This window comes from Sciurus vulgaris (genome assembly GCF_902686455.1).
Source record: "Sciurus vulgaris genome assembly, chromosome: 3".
Taxonomy (NCBI): domain Eukaryota; kingdom Metazoa; phylum Chordata; class Mammalia; order Rodentia; family Sciuridae; genus Sciurus; species Sciurus vulgaris.
This window is the reverse complement of record NC_136463.1, coordinates 23,671,717-23,692,831: the sequence shown is the minus strand read 5'-3', so window position 1 is coordinate 23,692,831 and position 21,115 is coordinate 23,671,717. Positions and strand designations below refer to the sequence as shown.

The 21,115-nt window shown below is 36.7% G+C and overlaps 1 protein-coding gene across 1 annotated transcript; it reads left to right on the top strand.

Annotated features, from left to right (window-relative positions):
• The first annotated feature begins 513 nt into the window (after positions 1-513).
• On the top strand, positions 514-8,593 carry ZPBP2 (zona pellucida binding protein 2). Its single transcript, XM_079131325.1, has 8 exons — positions 514-629; positions 771-836; positions 3,037-3,162; positions 3,875-4,036; positions 4,668-4,886; positions 5,434-5,516; positions 7,468-7,648; positions 8,438-8,593. Exons 1-8 carry the CDS (start codon positions 581-583, stop codon positions 8,530-8,532), a joined length of 981 nt encoding a protein of 326 aa, XP_078987451.1. The 5' UTR covers positions 514-580; the 3' UTR covers positions 8,533-8,593.
• Positions 8,594-21,115: the final 12,522 nt, after the last annotated feature.

Here is a 21,115-nt window from a genome sequence, read left to right as displayed (position 1 = left end):
TTTGAAAGAGACTGGGCACCCAGTTTCAGACGCAGTTCTTGAGGAAAAGGGCACAGGAAATTCCCCACGCGGGCCACTGTGCTTTCCTGTGAGGAGGAAATTCTCACAAGCTTCTCCCTTCCTCCAGCCCTCATGTGATGGTCCTTGGGCCCACGGTGGGTTCTCTTGGACAACAGCTCAGTCCTTTGACTAAGAAAATCCCCAGCACGCAAAAGTCTTGAGTTCGTTTTCCTCGCTATCTCCTTTGCTTAGGCGCCGCTCACAGATCTGGGCCGCTGAGAGCGCGGGAAAATGGCGCCGACGCGAGGCGCGAAGGACCGCATGACCGCGGCCGCGCGTGCGCCAGGGGCGGGGCGCTCTCCTCCCGCGTACTCGCCCCGCCCCGCCCTGCGCACGCGATCGGAGCACGCACGCGCCCTCCGGCGGGACCGCCCCCGCGGTCGCGACGGACGGGTAGAGTCCTCGACCCCGGCGGTTTGCTCCGCTGTGTCGCGGAGCGATGGGAAGGTACTGGGCAGGGCCAGAGGTAGGAAGGAGCCCAGCCGTCGACGCCTCCCGCCACGTTAGCCCCTGAGCCGTGATGCGAGCGTGGGCCCTCCTCTCCGCGGTGCTCTGGTACCTAGCAGGAGGTGTGGATTGTCCCACAAGGCCCCCGAGTCTCCTCTGCCCGAGGTTCCCGGTCCTGCCTCCTCGGCTTCGCCCTGCCCTATCCCACTCTGAGCCCTGGCTCTTCTTCTAACTAAAAAGTCAGTGGTTTCTTTCCTCCGCAGTTGGATGCCAGCGTTCATCCTTACTCAATAAGAAAGGCTTCGTTTTTGGCAAGATAGGACACCCAGGTAATAAGGATCTCTTCGCAAGGACGGCCTTTCAGAAAAGTTGGGGGTGCCGTGAACCTGCTAAGGTTATTCCCGCAGAGGAAAAGGGAGCCAGCGTGCACTGTGCATCTACTCTGTGCCCTGCAGTTCGTGAAGATTGCATCTTTTCATCCTGAACAGCCACCCTAGCTAGTTGTACCGCCTTGCCTAGATCCTCACAGCTTTTAAGGAGCCAGGATTCAACGCAGATCTCTTGCTCTGAGTCTTCTCACTTCCAAATGGTTCTGCTGGTTTGCAACGTGGGAGCCCCCTCAGAGGAGTGATTTCCACTGCTGGAAGTCCCTCTGTTTGAAAGTCTGTCATCTCTCCCCTTGTTAAGTAGCTCTCCTATTCATCCATTAAGAAGAGTCAACTCACATATTATTCACTGTGGTGTAACTTTCCCACACTCCTCAAGGAAAGCCTAGTCACCCAGCTACTTTTAGATAACTGGACCAGTTCACAGTATTGTCATGTTTTGAAGTCTCTCCCTCAACACCACCACTACCACCAAATCGTAGGATAATGTCTTTGTATACTCAGGACCTGGCATTCAATAGGTTTTAAAATTAATATCTTCTGGAACTGAATTAGTATCTTCCAAGCATACTGTCATACTATCTGAATCAGAATACGTAATTGTAGCCTGGCCAGGTGGCTCATGCCAGTAATCGGGAGGCAAAGGCAGGAGGATCATGAGTTCAAAGCCAACCTCAGCAACTCAGCGAGACCCTGTCTCTAAATAAAATATAAATGGGACTGGGGATGTGGCTCAGTGGTTAAGTGCACCCAGGTTCAATCCCTGGTACCAAAAAAAAAAAAAAAAAAAGTAATTGCAGAATACAATCCTAGAATGCCTCATATGGGTTTAATGGGCCCAACAAAGGAAATTCACAGTGAAATGCCAGGTGTCCCTTAGAAATAATTATCTTTAAAGTAGCTTTGCAGTGTACTCAAGGCTTTCTCTGGACTTTAGATTGATTCCGTTATCCCTTAAAAAATTATGATTTGAGCCCAGCTTGTTGTGCACCACCTCTAATCCCAGTGGTTTGGGAGGCTGAGGCAGAAAGATGGCAAATTCAAAGCCAGTCTCAACAACTTAGCAAGATCCTAAGCAACTTAGTGAGACACTGTCTCAAAATTTAAAAAAAAATTGGGCTGGGGATATGCTCAGTGTTTAAGTGCCTCTGGGTTCAATCCCTGGTACTGTACCCACCCCTGAAAAAATTATTTGAGTAGTCTGTGTAGTGATGCACACCTGTAAACCCAGTGACTGAAGAAACTGAGGCAGGAGGGTTACAAGTTCAAGTCAAGCCTGGGCAATTTAGCAAGACCCTCTCTCCAAATAAAAAGTAAAAAGGATTGGGGATGTAGTTCAGTGGTAGAGGGCCCCTGAGTTCAATCCCTAGTGCTCCAAAAATTTATGATTTCAGTGAGTTCTGAACTTGTACATCAAAATGATCTTCTAGATGTCTTAAGAACATTTTAGTAAACTATAATATCACAAAAAAAGAATATCATGGCCCTACCAGTCTATAGAGTTGTTAAAACTTACCAGGAGAAGCAAAAAGAAATTCAGACTAGCATCCTAAAAGTTATAATCATTTATTTATTTATTTATTTATTTATTTATTTATTGTACTGGGAATTGAACCCAGGGGTGCTTAACCACTGAGCCACATCCCCAGCCCTTTTATATTTTATTTAGGGACAGGGTCCCACCCAGTTGCCGGGAGCCTCCCTAAGTTGCTGAGGCTGGTTTTGAACTTGCAGTCTTCCTGCCTCACCCTCCTGAGTTGTTGAGATTACAGGTGTGCTGCCATTGTGCACAGCTTTATAATCATTGATTTTTTAAAAGTCTAAAACCACCAGGCATGGAGGTCACACCTGATCCCAGCAGCTCAGGAGGGTGAGGCAGGAGGGTGGCCAGTTCAAAGCCAGCCTAAGCAATTTAGTGAGGCCCTAAGCACTTAGGGCAACACTGTCTCAAAATAAAAAATAAAAAGAGTGAGGGATGTGACTTAAGCACCCCCAGTACCCAAAAAAGGAGGGAGGGGACAGAAACTCAAAAAGAATGAATCAGTATCGTTGGTATTAGTGTATTTCTTAGTTTTGCTATATAATGTTATATAGTTATATAGTTTTGCTCTATAATGTTATACATTATTGTATTTTGTTACAGTGAAAATATATGTAAAATTACATCACAATAGCCCAGTCCTTATCTGCATGGATTTGAACCGTGCTAACACAGAAACAGTAGACCCCACCTATTTATGGATTGGGCCTAAGGAAAAGACATTAACAGGTAAAATATGTGATTTTAATGTATTTTTGATTATGTGAACATTGTTTTTAAAAAGCACTGTCATTTATTGAAAGAACAAATTTAATTTTAACTGCAGTTTTACCTAGCTCTACACTTGAATAGTGTTATATCTCAGTCTATGCCTTAATTGCTCCAAAAACTGAAGCAGTAATTTTTTTTCTTTTTTCTTATTTTTTTATGGTGCTGGAAATTGAACCCAGGGCCTCATACATGGTAGGGAAGTGCTCTTCCAATGAGCTTCATCCTCAGCCCTTGAAGCAGATACTTTTATATCCTCCTTTTGACCTGTGTTAGTTCAAGTGTCTTTATTTTATCCTTGTACCACCAGTAATATGAGATGAAATATCTAATAAGGTAATTTTTCATGATGTTAGAAGAGTACCTTGGGATATAAGCATTATTCATTAATTTGTTTTATGTGAAGACATTATATCTCATTTGCTGAATTACTGGCATAATCCAATTGAAACTAGATGCCAAGAAGTGAATCAAAGAAAACATACATTTCAAAAGTGTACTTATGTGGCTTTTCATAGAGTAATATGACAGAATTAAGATTTTGTTGGTTTCTTGAAGTTGAAATAACCTATTAATTTTTTAAATGTTTGTGTCTATTTGTAACCCAAGTTTACTAAATAACATTTGAATTGTTATCTGTCAAATAACCAAATAATTTACTATTTCTGTGTAGAAAATAGTCGAATAAGTATAACAGAAACAGGAAAGCTAATGGTGAGAGATTTTCTGGAGCCTTTGTCTGGACTTTATACATGTACTCTTTCTTATAAGACTGTCAAAGCAGAAACCCAAGAAGAAACTACAGTAAAGAGGAGATATGAATTTATGATCTTTGGTGAGAATATAAGCATGTTATAATTTATACATTTAGTTTGAATCAGAATTAAGTATAAGACTTCTTCATTTAGTGAAAATGAGTCTGGTATAGGTAATCATTATGACTTACGAAGTATTTTGAGGTGTATTTAATTAGGTAAACTCAAATTAACAAGTTTGTCCTAAATAACCCCATTTAGCCCCCTACTTTCTACTGCCTAGGTATATAAGCACAAACTACTTTATCGAGGTATTTTTCCAGATAATTTAAAAACTGATATTCAATTCTATAAAAGCAAATTAGCAATCCTATCACTGGTCTGAGTCAACAGCAATGATACTTTCTGCAAATGAAGACCCTCCCCAAAAGCAATCTTGTTTTTTTTTCTTGATGCTCTTATCTTTATATGCAACCCACAGAATCCTTTCCTTTTATTCTAAGTAGATAATATATCAGATGAAAGTAATAATTTTTCACTAAATTTATTAATTTTATGTTTTGCAAGGACAAAGTGGTAAAGCATTTTACTAATTAAGTTTCTATGCTGATTTGCAGTATTGATGGGATTTAATATTACATGTTATTTGAAAATTGGTAGAAAAAAATTAATGCTAGGCACAATTATTTTTATTCTTATCTTTTTTCAAAGCCTATCGGGAACCTGATTATTCATATCAGATGGCTGTACGTTTTACTACAAAGTCTTGTGTAGGAAAATATAATGACTTGCTCTTTCGAGTCCTGAGGAAAATCTTGGATAATTTGATCTCTGATTTGTTGTGCCATGTTGTAGAACCATCATATAAATGCCATTTTGTTAAACTTCCAGAACGTAGCCTCATACATGAGCTGTTCATAGCTTTTCGAGGTAAAGACAATTTTTAATTTTCTGAGTTTAGTCCTGAATGTTAGATGGCAAAATTAATTACCATATGAATATGAAATATCTTATAATGGGTGTTAAATATTTGTTAAGCACTAAAATATATTGTTACCTGGTTGTGGTTTTAAAAATTAGCATATAGTTATTTACTGTCAAATATGATATATTGTTGCTTATCATTTAGAAGACAACATCAATTAATTATTATAGCCTTTTACTAAATAACTAATATTTTATTTGTAACTTCTTATAGAACTTTAAATTGTATTTTGAGCATTAATAACAGGGAGTACCAAACACAGGCATTTTTTTCCCCTAATTTAAAACCTTGTAGTTACTTCCATTAGCCCCCAGATGGAGTAAAGTCATAATGTATAAATTATTCAAATTGTACATCTTACTTTACTACCAGGACTAGATAGCCAGATTAAGTGAACATGTGCTTGCATATTAAATAAAATACTTGGGGCTCTATTGAAATGTATGGAACTGTTTAGATCCTTTTGTGAACCTATCATGTTTTCCTCCCTAGTTGATCCTTTTGCACCAGGGTGGAAAAGTGCATGCAATGATAGTGTTGACTGTGAAGATATCACTAATCATAATATCCTCAAGGTGAGAATTTCATCATAAGGAGAAAGAACTTGAATAGTCAGTAAAGCTATTTATAACTTTTGTAAACCTGGCACAGTGGTCCATGCTGGTAATCCCAGTTACTTGGGAGACTGAGGCAAGAGGATCTCAAGTTGAAGACCAGCTTTGGCAACTTACTGAGACCCTATCTCAAAAACAAGCAAACAGAAGACAAGGAGGTAGTTTAGTGGTAGAGTGCCTCTGGGTTCAAGCCCTAGTACCTGAAAAAAATATATATATATGTATACACACCTATATGTGTATATATATATATATATATATATATTTCTTCATGTTAATATTTATCATTAGTAAAAACATTTCTAAGGAGTATATTTAAATCTTTATTTTAAAATATATATGTAGCTGGGTGTGGTGGCTCATGCCTATAATCCCAGCAATTTGGGAGACTGAGGCAGGAAGATGGCAAGTTTGAGACCAGCCTCAGGAATTTAGTGAGGCCCTAAGCAACTTCGTGAGATCCTTTCTCAAAAAATAAAAAGGGCTGGGGGTGTAGCTCAGGGGTAAAGAGCCCCTGAGTTATAACCGCAGTACCAAATAAATAAACAAATAGCATTTTTTAAAAGAGCAAAAAATAAAAAAGACCACAGATATAACTCAGTGGTGAAGTGCCCCTCAGTTCAATCCCTACCACCAAAACAAAAACCAAAACCAAATACACCATCCAGACACAGTGCCACATGCCTATAATCCCAGCAACTCAGAAGGCTGAGGCAGGATGATTGCAAGTTCAGGGCCAGCCTCAACAATTTAGGGAGACCCTTAGTGAGACCCTGTCTCAAAATAAAAAATAAAAAGGGGTTGGTGGTGTAGCTCAGTCGTTAAGTGCCCCTGGATTCAATCCACCTACAAAAAAAAAAAAAAAAAAAGCAAATATAAAGTAGTATTGACTTTTGGTTTCAGTTTTTTAAACTGAGATTGTGAGATTCTTAGCTATTTCAAGAAGTATTATTTTAGGGTGGTACATCTGGAATAGTATGTAGTTTCCAGGTTAATATTATGTATTTTATTTATAATAGAAAGATGGACCCCTGGTCTTTTTTCCCCAAGAAGATAATTAAACAGCAACTTGAAGAATAACCTCACAATCACGTCATCTAGGTTAAACCAATAGTTCTTCCAAAATTGTACCTGTACTAGTTACAACAGTTGCCATCTCCTCTGCTATCCTCAAAGGCTAAGGACATAGTCTTTAAAATCCCATTCTCCTGGTCTAGCTCCTAAGCCTACATGGTTAATGTGTGCATGATTTATGGGCTATAACTCCATTAATATTAATTATTATTAAACTCTGTACTCAAAAAATAAAACAAAATTTACATCATTCGTTTGTAATGCTGGTTAGAGAAAAGTCTTTGTTTCCATTTTACATCACTGGGTTTTTTGTTTTGTTTTTTGATGATCAGATAGAATTAGAAATAATGAACTCCCAGTTATCTACATAAGGAATAGATATATTACAAATAATTCAAAACAAGGAAATTTGTTGTTTTTGCAGTACTGGGTATTGAACCCAGGGCACTCTACCACTGAGCTTCATTTCCAGCCCTCATTTTTTTATTTTGAAACAGATTCTTACTAAATTGCCCATACTGGACTTGAACTTTCAATCATCCTCCCTCAGTCTCCTGAATTGCTGGTATTACAGGTGTGTGCCAACAGGTTCCTGGCTAATTTAAGTTTGTTGTTTAACTTTATTTTTTCTTAACCATTTTACACATGAATTAACAATAGTTGATAAGGCTAAGGCTAAACTAATTTTAGACTTTTTAGTCTTACACAACGTTTTAGGACTTCACCTGTTGTATAAAGCATGGCATGTTTATGCTACTTTTCATTGCTTCTGATACAGGAGAACAAATTTGCTCAAGGTGTAGTAATTGTATTTTTCTCTTATACTTTTAAATCTTAGGCAAGAGACAGGATAGAAGAATTTTTTCGGAGCCAAGCATATACTTTCTATCATCGCCTTAATAACACTGTACCAGCTATGCATTTTGTGGACCACAGTTTTCAAGTAGTACGTATGGATAGTTGTCAACCAGGCTTTGGAAAAGATGAAGGTCTACACAGCAATTGTGCCAGCTGTTGTGGTAATTATAAAATATAAATATCTACATATCTAGGTAATAGAATCAGAAGAATAGATGAGTAATTATATTAGGATAATTGATATGAATCTTTTTTTTTTTTTTTTTTGGTAGCAGGAATTGAACCCAGGGGTGCTTCACCACTGAGCCACATCTTCAGGCCTTTTTATTTTTTATTTTGAAGATAGGGTCTCATTAAGTTGCTTAATGCCTCAATAAATTGCTGAGGCTGACCTCAAACTTGTGATCCTCCTGACTGACTCAGCCTCCAAAGTCGCTGGGATTACAGGTGTGGACCACCATGCCCAGCTGATCTGAATATACACTGATTCTCTTGCAAAAACATTTTAGCTAAAGGGAAGTAAAAAGTCAAAGCCCAAATTTCTAAATATAATTATTTTAATGTATATTAATTCTTCCTAATGTACTCTTGTATTACAAAACATTTCTGTAGTGTTCTAACTTAAGTTACTATGCTATGAAAGAAAACCACATGGTTCTAAATATAGAAAACATAGAAATAGGAAATAGGAACAAGAAAACTGGAAACAGGAACTCATAAATGGGAGAGGATACTCATAAATGGGATAGATATCTAGAGAAAATACTGTAAAATTTCTAGTAAAGGAAAAAATAAGATTCTCTTATCTTTAAGATCATCACATTACAACTTAATTGGCTGAACATGTAATATAGGTGTAAGAATGCAGTGATATTGAAGGCAGATTTTATATTATTGATATAAAATACTTACAAATTATAATGCTTTCTTCCATGTGTTTTCTTTTGCAGTGGTTTGTAGTCCTGGAACTTTTAGTCCTGATGTTGATGTTACTTGTCAGACGTGTGCTTCTGCCCATGTATATGGAGCTAAGTCTTGCCCATAAACTTAAACAAAAACCAGCAGGGCGAAGATTAGAGGTGGAAGCTCTGTTACTTGCTTGTGGATGGGGGACATAAGATGATTTGTTCACATCACAGAGCATCATAGATAACTCCATAAAATAAGATCAGTAAGATCAAAACATTGGATAACATACATTTTAGAAACAAAAAAAAAAAATAATTGGCATGGCATTTCTAAGAAGCCATTTAATCCAGTATCTCTTCAAGTATTAGTGGATGATTTTTAATGAAATATGTTTTGGTGTTTACAATCTGTTGCTCTGTACCTAAGACTGTATTAAGGTCAAGAAGAGTAGCAAAGTATAATATAATAAAATTTTTATATTGTCCATATATTAATTTGTTTGAAATCACTCTTATGTAAAGGCATGTATATAGCCTTTGTAATTAGAGCAAAAAAAGTTACTTATTTTAGTCTTTTTTGCTTTTAATTTTAAATAATTAATAGACTTTAATTTTTTAGTATAGGCTTTGATTTATAGAATAATTGAGCATAGAGTTCCTTATTACCGTCCCACATCCTCACAGTTTCACCTGTTATCAACGTACTGCATTTATGTAGCACATTTGTTGCAACTGATGAGCCAATATCAACACATTATTATTAACTATAGTCAGTGGTTTACATTAAAGTATTAATCTTTGTGTTGTAGGTTTTCCTACATGCATAATGCATAATGATGTATCCAGCATTACAGTTTCATACAGAATAGTTTCACCATCCTTAAAATCCACTATACTTTACCTCTTTATCCCTCCCTCCCTCAATCCTTGGCAACTATTGATCCTTTTACTGTCTCTATAGTTTTGCCTTTCCCAAAATGTCACCTAGTTGGAATACACAGTGTGTAGACTTTTCAGATTGACTTCTTTCAGTTAGCAACATGCATTTAAGGTCCCCCCCCCCCCCGTCTTTTCATGATTCGATAGCTCCTTTTTGTTGCTGAATAACATTCTACTGTATGGGATATATCATAGGGTGTTTATCCAGTCACCCATGAAGACAACCTTGGCTGCTTCCAATTTTTGGTAACTATGAATAAAGCTATTATAAACATTTGTGTGCAGGTTTCAGTGTGGACATACATTTCAACTCCTGGGTTAATACCTAGGAGTATGATTACTGGCTCATATGACTGTGTTTAGTTTTGTAAGAAACTGCCTGACCCTCTCCCAAAGTAGTTTACCATTTTGCATTCCCACCAGCAATGAATAAGTGTTCCTGACATTCCTCCTTACAAGCATTTGGTATTGTTAGTTTTTTGTTTGTTTGCTTGTTTGTTTTTATTTTGGACGTTCTAATAATGAGTACAGTGGTATTTCATTGTTGGTTTAATTTCCAAATTCTCTAATGACATCTGGTGTCAAGAATCTTTTCATATGGTTAGTTGCCATATGTATATTTTCTTTGGTTAGGTGTCTAATTAGATTTTTTACCCATTTTTTAATTGGGTAGTTAATACTCTTATTGTTGAGTTCTAAGAGTTCTTTATATATTTTAGATGCAAGTTTTATTTTATTACGTATGTGTTTACAAAAATTTTTTACAAAAATTTTCTCCCATTCTGTGACCTCTTTTTCCCTTTAATGGTGTCTTTCACAGAACAAGTTTTAAAACTTTTCATTATTATTTTTTTTCCAAATTGGCTTGGACTTTTGATGGTCATATCAGGAACTCAATCACCAAACTCAAGGTCATCTAAATTTTCTCCTATTATCCTCTAGAAGTTACAAAGTTTTACATTTTTATTTATGTCTAATTATTTATGTCTACTTGAATATTCAGTAGTGGATATTCAATTTTGAGTTGATTTTTGTGAATTGTGTAAGTTTTGCATCTAGATGCATTTTTTTGCATATGGAAATTCACTTGTTCCAGCCCTACTTGTTGAATAGACTCTCTCCTTCCTCCATTGACTTGTCTTTGCTCCCTTGTCAAAAATCAGTTGCCTAAGCCAGGAGTGGTAGCACATCCCTGTAATCCCAGCAGTTTGGGAGGCTGAGGCAGGAAGATCACAAGTTCAAGGTCAGCCTCAGCAATTTAGCAAGACCCTGTATCAAAATCAAAAATAAAATGGGCCAGAGATGTAGCTCAGTGGTAAAATGCTCCTTGGTTCAATTCCCAATACTGTAAAAAAAAATTTATTTTTGCATTTATGATCATGAGATATACTGATCTGTAGTTGAGTATTATACTAGCCTCAGGATAAGTTAGAAAGTGTTCACTTTGCTTTTTGGAAAAAGATTATAAAGCATTAGTATCATTTCTCCCTTAAATGTTTGATGAAATTCACCATTAAAACTATCCAGGCCTAGATTGGAGTTGTAGCTCAGTGGTAGAATGCTCCACACTATATCAAAAAGATAAAGAAACTATCTGAGCCTGAATGCTTTCTGCCTTGGAAGGTTATGCATTCAATGCTGTAAGCACTATATTTGCTGAATACTACAAGTTTTTATAAGTTGTAGTTTCATCTTTATTTGGTTAAAAATATTTCAAAATTTCTCTTGAGACGTCTTTGACCCAAGTGTCACATTTCTTTTATGTTTAGTGAAATGCCATTTGTCTGATAGCAAACTTTATATGATTTCTATTCTTATAGATTTTTTCAGATTTGTGTTCCAGAATGTGGTCTTTCCTGGTGAATGATCTGTGTGAGCTTGAGGGGAATGTGTATTTTGCTGTCGGGTGGATATTTGTAAATGTAAATTAGATTCAGTTGATGGATTGTACTTTTCAGTTCACCTGTATCCTTACTGATTTTCACCTGCTGGATATGTCCAGTACTAATAGACAGGTGTTGACATCTCCAAGTATAGTAGTGGATTCTTCTGTTTCTCTTTACAGTTCTATTCCTCTTTGCCTCACAAATTTTGACACTGTCAATAGGTGTCTACACATTAAAAATTCTTTTGCCTTCTTGGAGTATTGATCTCTTTCTTTATCATTGCAGTAATACCCTTCATTATCCTTGATAATTTTCCTAGTTCGAGTATTCTTTGTTTAAAATAATTAACTACTCCATCTTTCCTTTGTCTATTATTAGTTTGGTACATCTTTTTCTGTCCTTTAGTTTTACCTAAAATGATACCCATATGCTACAAAATCAGCTGTTCTGAATGACAACTTCTATCCAAGGTAGTAATTCTTTGATTTATTTTCTTTCTGAACAGGCTTTGTTCCCTGCATGACTGTAACAGATTGGTAATTAATAGTGATAAATATATTTGATCACTTTCTCCAATAGTTTTAACTCCACCATATATTAGGGACTAAATTTTACCAGTCCTCCTTTGTGTCCCCCAGTGGTTTTCTGAGTATGTTATGTATTTACAATTTTGCTGCTTAAATTAGACAGTTTTATTCTAGCTTAGAGATGTTTTCTACTTCTAATGGTGTGTTGATGCTACTTTTATGCATAATTTTAAATTCACTGAGGAAAGCCTCAGTGAAGGAGACGTATATATGGTTTCAAGATGGTCATAGCTTTCTTAATTCCAAGCAAATTAATTCAGTCATTTTGGGGTCATGATATGTACTGAAATAGGTTTTTTAAAATGCAGTTGAAAAATGCAAAATCTACTATTTGAGGTAGTTCTGATGATTAAGTAGCATCTCACTTAGATTTATGGTACTTAGATTTATGGTTGCTTTGTAAATAATCTTTACAAAATTGTTCACAGACTGACTCTGCCTACATCTTAAGCATAGATCTTATTTTATGAGATGGTACTTTAAGCTCTAAACTAGACAAAGTTTCTTGTTAAATGATCAGTATTATCTTTTGTGTGTTTTTCCTCTAAAACTTCCAGGTTTTTTAATGTAAAAAGTATAAAATCACACATGTGCATTTGTATCTTCATATAAAATCTCAACACCTTTATTCATAAAATAATTGTATCTTACTTTTGAATCACATTTTTTAGTTCCTTTCATAAGTGTTTATTAGTAAATTCAGGCACTATAGTAATGTTAATAGCTGTTCTTCTATGGTAGATTTTTCTCAGAAAATAAACTTCTGGTACTGAAGGAACAAAAAAATTTAATAGGGGCCAAGGTTGTGGCTCAGTGGTAGAGCGCTCACCAAGCATGTGTGAGACACTGGGTTTGATCCTCAGCACCACATAAAAGCAAATAAATAAAGGAATTGTGCCTATCTACAACTAAAAATATTTTTTAAAGCATTAATAACATAAAAAAATGAGAGACTTTTTTCTACTCAGATTCACTGAGCCCTCAGACCAACACTGGGGGTAGTAGAGTGTGGGGGAATCTTGCTTTGAGATCATTTCTTTTTTTTTTTTTTTTTTTGGTACAGGGGCACATAACCGCTGAGCTACATCACCAGCTCTTTTTATTTTGAAACAGGGTCTCACTAAGTTGCTTAGAGCCTTGCTAAGTTGCTAAGGCTGGTTTTGAACTTTAAAAAAAAATTTATATATATATATATTTCTTAGTTGTTGATGGCCCTTTGTTTTATTCTTTTATTTATATACAGTGCTAAGAATTGAACCTAGTGCCTCACACATGCTAGGCAAACACTCTACCACTGAGCCACAATCCCAGCCCTGGCTTTGAACTTTTGATCCTTCTACCTTAGCCTCCTTTCTGGGATTATAGGCAAGCACCACCATGCCAGGCTTGTTTTGTTTCATTTAAATTTCTTTTCTTCCTTTTCTTTTTTTCTTTTTTTTTTTTTTTTTTTAAGAAAAGTGTGCAATGTGGTCTTACTTTGTTTTACTTGCTTTAGAAAACATAATTCGGTTGTATCTGTTATGGCTGTTGAGAGGAAAGTAGAGGCTTAGAAGAAATAAAGTGAAAAGGAAAAAGAAAAAGGGAGAGTGACAAAGAAACAAAGATGAAAAACTCAGGCCCCCTAAATATTTATCTTAGCAACTACCCTTTGCTTATAAAATCAAGCACATATTTTCAAGAAAAGATATTGTTCCCAAGGCAGCAATAATTGATTCAAGGCAGGGGATCGTAGATATTACAAAATGGCTCTCCAAAGAGTCACACTGTATAAGCACATACACAGTATATCTCTGGTATTAAGATTTCATGGGGAGACAATTGGGGGGAAATGTCCAAAAAGGCCCTAAAGGGGAACAAAGGGAATAAAAAGGTTGAGAGACACATAAAAATATTAAATTCCAAAATTGGTATCCAAGACCATCTACAGTCTGGTTCCAGTTGACCTCAGTTGACGCCTTCATTTCCACCTTGGCAGAAAGATTGGACTAGATCTCTTAAGATCTCTTCTACCTTTAAGAGTTTTTCTCAGTTTAAACATGTTCCTCTAACCAGACTCATCGTGCTGCCTCCTAGACAGACTGTGCTTATTCCTCACATGAATAAGTTCCTTCTTTGATTCTACTTTATTCAAAGCATTTCTGCCCACATGGATCACTTTCTTCCTTAAATTTGTGGTACCTCACTGCTGATTTTAGCATACACTCTTTTGTTACTATTGATATTTTAAAACTTCTTTCATTTGTAAAATGAAGAAATTGTATTAAATAATCCATAATATCTCTTCCAGCCTTGATCTAGGTTTGCATTCTTGTCTATCTTCTGTATCTTCTCCCTTGCTCCACCATTAGATAATAAACTCGTATGAGCAGGAACTTCCTCATATTATCTTTGAACACCTCCCCTTACATTACTATGCACAAAATAGTACAATAATTAGTCAAAGTAATTAATTTGAGACTGCATTTAGGGGTAAACTTTTGGTTACACCCTTCTTGCTATTTATTTTGAACCCTGAGAATGTATACACCCTAATGCATTGATTCACACTCTTTTCTCCTCCCCTGACCCTAATCCAAAGAAATCTGTTTAAATACCATAACAGCAGAATAAAATACAAGTGCTGAACTACTGATGGGTAACTTCATTAGTAATAAATTTGTCTCATTAGGGCAGAAAAGCCCTGAAATGTCAACAAGTTGTCTTCTGACTTATTCAATGGAAACAAATGGAAGTTGTAATAGTATCACCATGATTTGCTGCTGAAAAGGTCCCATACCACTCTTGATCTTGATTCTATGAGTATGAATTTGTAGCACTCAGAACTCACCCTTCAGATGACAGTACCTACCAGAAGAGTCACAATTAAATAGAATTTTATTCTTTATACTGTATTTTCCAACTCTGGTTAATTATTAATAATAAACAGGAATATTTGGTTTAACCACCATTTTGGCATGTATGATATGTTAATAGCATTATGCTTTGAATTGCAAGTGCCATACATATTGAGGATGCTTCTCTTTGAAGCAGCTAAAAATATTAGTAAATTTACTTAGTTCAGATAATACATTCGGTAAAAAATTTTCTGGTCATATGAGAAATACTAACTTATTAAAGTAAAAAAAAAAATCCCTGATCACATACACTTTTTTATGGTAAAAAAATTTCTTTTGTGTTTTGATAATAGATTTGAGCTGCATTTTTAAAATTTTTGTTTATTCTTTTTAGATATGACAGTAGAGAATATTTTGACATATTATACATGCATGGAGTATGGCTTTATTCTAATTATTCCATTCTTGTGGTTGTATATTGATCTCTTAAACATTCAAGAACATAATTTCCTAAACATTTATCCTATCTAATCTTATCAGTGATATTATTATTTGGGAATAATTTATATGTTATATATACATATATAATATATACATGTATAAAATATAATAATATAACTTTCTTCTATGTTTATTACCTTTCTAATCAATGATAAATAAGATTTCTTATGAGATTCTCTGTAGGCACTGGACATGCTGATATTAGGCTTATCAATTATTAGGTGGACTATTCATAAATTTTTACCAAAATGTGCCTACCTATTTTACCTGTGTATAAACCTACTCAGAATGTCTAGAAGAAAAGATGTTCAAATACAACTTAAGCTATTGTTTTTCTGCAGAGTTGCTTCAGCTGCTGATTATGGGCTTTTGCATTTCCTTTTTATTATATTCTTAGGGCTTTTTATTAAGATTTTAAAAAATAAAACATTATAAATTGTTTAAAGCCTCTATAATTCTACTGTATTACCATTTTCTCTCCATTCTCCAAGAAAAAAATGACTACTCTGAAATCAGTGGGTATCCTTCCATTCCAAGTTTTTTAATCATTTAATTTTTCCATTAAAGGTGTAATGTGTACCTTTTTGCAACTTTCTTTTTTACCCAGTTTTTTCATTTTTTGTTTGTGCACTGCTGGGAATCAAACCTAGGGCCTCATGCATGCTAAGCAAGCATTCTATCACTGAGCTTCACCTTCACCCCAGCCCTTATTTATTTTTTTGTTTGTTTGTTTTGGTACTGGTGATTGAAGCTAAGGTGCTTAATCACTGAGCCATATCCCTAACCTTTTTTTTATATTTATTTGGAGACAGGTCTTGTTAAGTTGCTGAGGATAGCTTTAAACTCACTATCCTCCTGTCTCAGCCTCTCAAGCCTCTGGGATTATAAGTGATCGCTACCACATCTAACCTCCTTATTCAATATTTTAAAAAATTTTCTGTGTTAATACATTTAGATTTAGCTCCATTCCTCTTCTACTCCATTTAATTAATATGGCAAAAATTTATTATTTCCCATCATTTGTTGACATTATAGGTTTGTGCACCAATTGGGTCCACTCTAGAGACAGGAAACAGTAATTTAACCAGATGGAGTTTAATATAAGGAATTGTTAAAATACAAGGAATTGAAATAACAAGGAATTTAGCTAGCAAGATTTAGTTAAATAGAGGCTAGGGGTGTAGCTCAGTGGTAGAGTACTTGCTTAGTGAGGCACTGGGTTTGATCCTCAGCACACATAAAAATAAATAAAGGTACCGCGACTATCTACAACTAAAAAAAATTTTTTTAAACATTTAGTTAAAGAGAACTCTAAAAAATATAGGAATAGGGCTGGGGTTGTGACTCAGTGGTAAAGCACTTGCCTAGCATGTGTGAGGCACTGGGTTCAATTCTCAGCACCACATACAAATAAGTAAATAAAATAAAGGTCCATCAACAACTAATAAAAATATTGTTTTCAGATTTTTTTATTGTAAACAAATGGGATACATGTTGTTTCTCTGTACATGGAGTAAAGACATACCATTTGTGTAATCATAAATTTACATAGAGTAATGTTGTTTGATTCATTCTATTTTCCCTTCCCCCCACCCCTCCCACCCCTCTTTTCCCTCTGTACAGTCCTTCCTTTCTCCATTCTTGCTCCCCTCCCTAACCCTAACACTAATCCCTCCCACCCAGCCCCCATTATGTGTCGTCATCCGCTTATCAGCAAGATCATTCCTCCTTTGTTTTTTTGAGATTGGCTTATCTCATTTAGCATGATATTCTCCAGTTTCATCCATTTGCCTGCGAATGCCATAATTTTATCATTCTTTATGACTGAGTAAGATTCCATTGTATGTGTGTGTGTATATATATATATATATATATATATCACAGTTTATTTATCCATTCATCAATTGAAGGACATCTAGGTTGGTTCCACAATCTGGCTATAGTGAATTGAGCAGCTATGAACATTGATGTGGCTGTATCTCTGTAGTATGCTGATTTTAAGTCCTTTGGGTATAGGCCAAGGAGTGGGATAGCTGGGTCAAATGGTGGTTCCATTCCAAGCTTTCTGAGGAATCTCCATACTGCTTTCCAGAGCGGCTGCACTAATTTGCAACCCCACCAGCAATGTATGAGTGTACCTTTTTCCCCACATCCTCGCCAACACCTATTGTTGCTTGTGTTCTTGATAATCGCCATTCTAATTGGGGTGAGATGGAATCTTAGGGTAGTTTTTATTTGCATTTCTCTTATTACTAGAGATGTTGAACATTTTTCCATGTATCTGTTGATTGCTTGTACATCTTCTTCTGTGAAGTGTCTGTTCATTTCCTTAGCCCATTTGCTGATTGGATTATTTGTTTTTTAAAAAAGAATATAGAGGGCTTGGGCTGGGGCTCAGTGGTGGAGTGCTTGCCTAGCATGCATGAAGCCCTGGGTTCCATCCTCAGCACCACATAAAAATAAAATAAAGGTATTGTGCCCACCTATAACTAAAACAAAATTTTTAAAAAAAGGAATATAGGAATAACAGATAGGATAAGCAAATACTGCCACTAGGCCTAAATTAGAATGTCTAAACAAGAGTTATCAGACCCACCCCAGGCCTGAGATCCCACTTGGGAAGAGCACAGTCATAGGTCACTAGATGGAAGAAAAGTCACTGTGGTGCTAAAAGTCCTGGAACTGGTCAGAGACCCCATTCTTAGTTTGCCAAGGAAAGCTGTTCATGGGGAAGTTTGTCACCAGAGACACTCTATTACAAAACCACACAAGGAGCTTCACACAATGAAGCTGCTGACCACAAGACCCAAAGAAGCTGAACATACTGCCAGTCTGCCAAGGCAACAAACGGAACCAGGAAGAAAACTCCCTCCACCCCCTGCAATGGCTCTCCAGCATCCTCTTCTGACAAAGCTTATCATTGTGCCAACTGGCAAAGAAAATTTATTTAAAAGGCCCAGATCCATTTTCACAAAGAAGGTATAAAGGATGAATTTGGAGCTGGTAATAAATTTATAATTGGCACAGTCCAATCCTAGTCAACTTCCACATACACCTTTCCATACACAATTCAACTCTTACATGTAGATAAAACAATTTTATATTTCTACCTAAGAAGTCACATAGTATCCATCTTGCAAATACTCTTCATTTCCCAAAAACAAGATACATAGTCCCAACAGTCATTGTTTCTATGACTGGCTATATCAATGACTCCTCAAATTCAGTCACAGTACCACTTAATGTTCCATTACCCAAAGACATTTATACAATTTGTATTTAAAATAAAACAGGAAAGGAGAGAAAAGAGGATGGGGAGTATATTAAAGGTATAACTATAACAGAAAATATGCAAAGCTTCTCTGTTTCTATGATTGGTCATGAGATTGTAGTTCATAGCTATGACTTCCCTCTTCAGCTACTTGTTTCATATTTTCAGCTGCTCTGGGTTTTTTATGTAGTGGAATGACTGAAATCTTAATTCCCAAAAGGTCTGAGTCCTTATTGCTCTGCTTGCCCACCTCCCACTTTTCTGGGCTTGCTGTGCAGTTTTCCATTAACCTTTACTATGGGTTATGGAAGAACTAAGAGGTACTCTAGAAAACCTCCTGGCTTTCAAACATGGTCCTTCTTTCGTCTCTTGTTAGCAACCCAATTTTCCCTTTGTAGTCAGGATGTATCACTCCAGTCAGTGAACACCCTTTCTACACCCCTTACATTTTTCCCCCTGCTTGTTGGAGTGGCATATGGAGTCCAAAAGTTCCAGGTGGTAGTCTCATCTTCCAAATCAGGAGAGAACCATTGTTGTATCCCCTGGTAAAAGGATCCCCTTCCCTTGGGAACAAAAGATTTCCAAATCAGCAGTTGTCAGGGTAGGAATCAAAACTTTCACAGGTGGGTTATTAGGTGTAATAGCGAGAGGAACCACTCCCATGTCCACGCTTTGATTCCTGGACCATTCTGGCTCTGAGAGAGGCAGCACTACATGCTAGTCCATGATTCAAAGAATATACTGCGTCCTGTCAAACAGAATCTTTTCTTTTCAGGGTTTTGTCTCCCAACTGACACTGTGAGAGTTGAGTCATTTCACCTTTCAGTAGGCCAGTTGCTTCTGGGTGATGGGGTATACATGCTAAGACTCACTAATTCCATGGTCATGATCCCAAGACTTCACTTCCATTGCTACAGAGTAAGTTCCTTAACTGAACTCAAGGCTGTGTATACACTGCCATGATGGTAGGGTCCACAGGTGACAGAGCTGGCTGACACATTCCCAGCAGAGAAGGCAAATCCACAGCCAGAACATGTGTCTATTCCAGTGAAGGTGAATCTCTGTTGTTTGGACAGTTTTATTTTGTCAGCTTTTAAAAACTTAGGCACACAGGGCTGGGGATATAGCTCCGTTCCTAGAGTGCTTGCCTGTCAACCACAAGGCCCTGGGTTCAATCCCCAGCACCAAGAAAAAAAAAAAAAAAAAAAAAAAAAACTTAGGCGCACAAGTTAATGAATAGAAAGTTATCAGCCAGATACTGTGGTCCATGCCTGTAATCCCAGGGACCCAGGAGGCTGAGGCAGGAGGATCACAAGTTCAAGGCCAGCCTCAGCAATTTAGTGAGACCCTGTCTCAAAATATTTTTTAAAAAGGGGACTGGGGATGTAATTCAGTGGTAAAGCACTCCTGGGTTCAATCCCCAGTTTAAGAGGAAAAAAAACAAAGGAGGGAGGCAAGGAGGAAATTATCCTGAATGCATTATTCCTTTTGATTTATAAGCACATGTCTCAATTTGAAACAGCAGAATTTTATAAAGACAAGAGAACCATTTAATGATAGAATTGTAAGGGAAACTTCTATCCCCTTAAAAACTAAATGTTTTCTTCTTGAAGGTAGAACTAACATGAGAACCGCCCTAGAGAAATGGGTGCCTAGGAAATTCAAATGGAAAAGTTGCACATGCTCCCAAATAAAAACTGACACATACAGACAGAGCACCACATGCCAGGAACTGTTCTGGATTCAGTATACTATTCAATAGTTCTCATAGTCAGCACAGGAGGTAGCTACTCACTTACATTCTACAGATGGGGAAACAGAGACACATAGTTAAGTAATTTGTCCAAAAACATACAGCTACTAAGTGGTAGAGTTGGCACCGAATGTCCCCAGAGTCTAAGTTTTTAACTAGTCTGTCTTTCATGGTTTTATCTTTACAAGTAATAATTATTCCTAACATTTTACGTGAGCTCTACAAATAAAGCAATGTCTATAGAGCCAATAAGATACCACACAATTCAAAGTTTAACCAACCACAGCAAGGGGACACTAACACTACAGGTCAAAGAGTGGACTAGGTTGATTGTGTCTCACAAGATTGCTTTGACTTTTCTTTCCCTCTCCTTAGAAAACCCCCACAGAATAGAAGCACTGCCCTTCCTACACTTTTTTCCTAAGTCAGGAAGCTATTTCACCTTTTGTGTCTTATTTCTCTTCCTCCAGTTTCCTTTCCCTTTAGATTATGGCCACATTTGCATGTTAAGTGCACTCACCCTTGACCAGCGTCCCCTACCCCACAGCACATGCATCTGATGAACGTTTCTCGGGGAACTTCTTGTCTTCTTCCTCCTTCTGTGTTTCATAAGTTTCTTTGGTTCTTTGGAAGGAAGAACACAGATAAACCGACAGATTAGTATGATTACCTTTATCTCTGGGTGGAAAAAACCTTAATAGTCAAAACCTGATCTCAAGAAAAAATTCTGTTAAGGTAACAATAATGGAGAAAAGCATTTACATATCACTGGCAGTTTGTACAGATGTAGTGGCCTAGAGAGGAAATTATATTCTAGGTCTCACTGCAGCAAGCTGTTTATTTCACCAGGAACCAGTTCCACAGAATTGAAAATTAAGTAGTCAAAGAACTTTCATGTTTCTCACTGACACAGAATTGTAGCTGCCAGGAAGCAATATAATTTGAGACA

What these genes read in the sequence shown, in the direction of transcription:
- ZPBP2 (XM_079131325.1), top strand. Translation starts at nt 581, where the DNA reads ATGCGAGCGTGGGCCCTCCTCTCCGCGGTGCTCTGGTACCTAGCAGGA. An exon ending in TAAGGAAAAGACATTAACAG is followed by an intron (nt 3,163 to 3,874) that starts GTAAAATATGTG and finishes ATTTCTGTGTAG; the next exon opens with AAAATAGTCGAATAAGTATA. An exon ending in CAATTGTGCCAGCTGTTGTG is followed by an intron (nt 7,649 to 8,437) that starts GTAATTATAAAA and finishes TTTCTTTTGCAG; the next exon opens with TGGTTTGTAGTCCTGGAACT.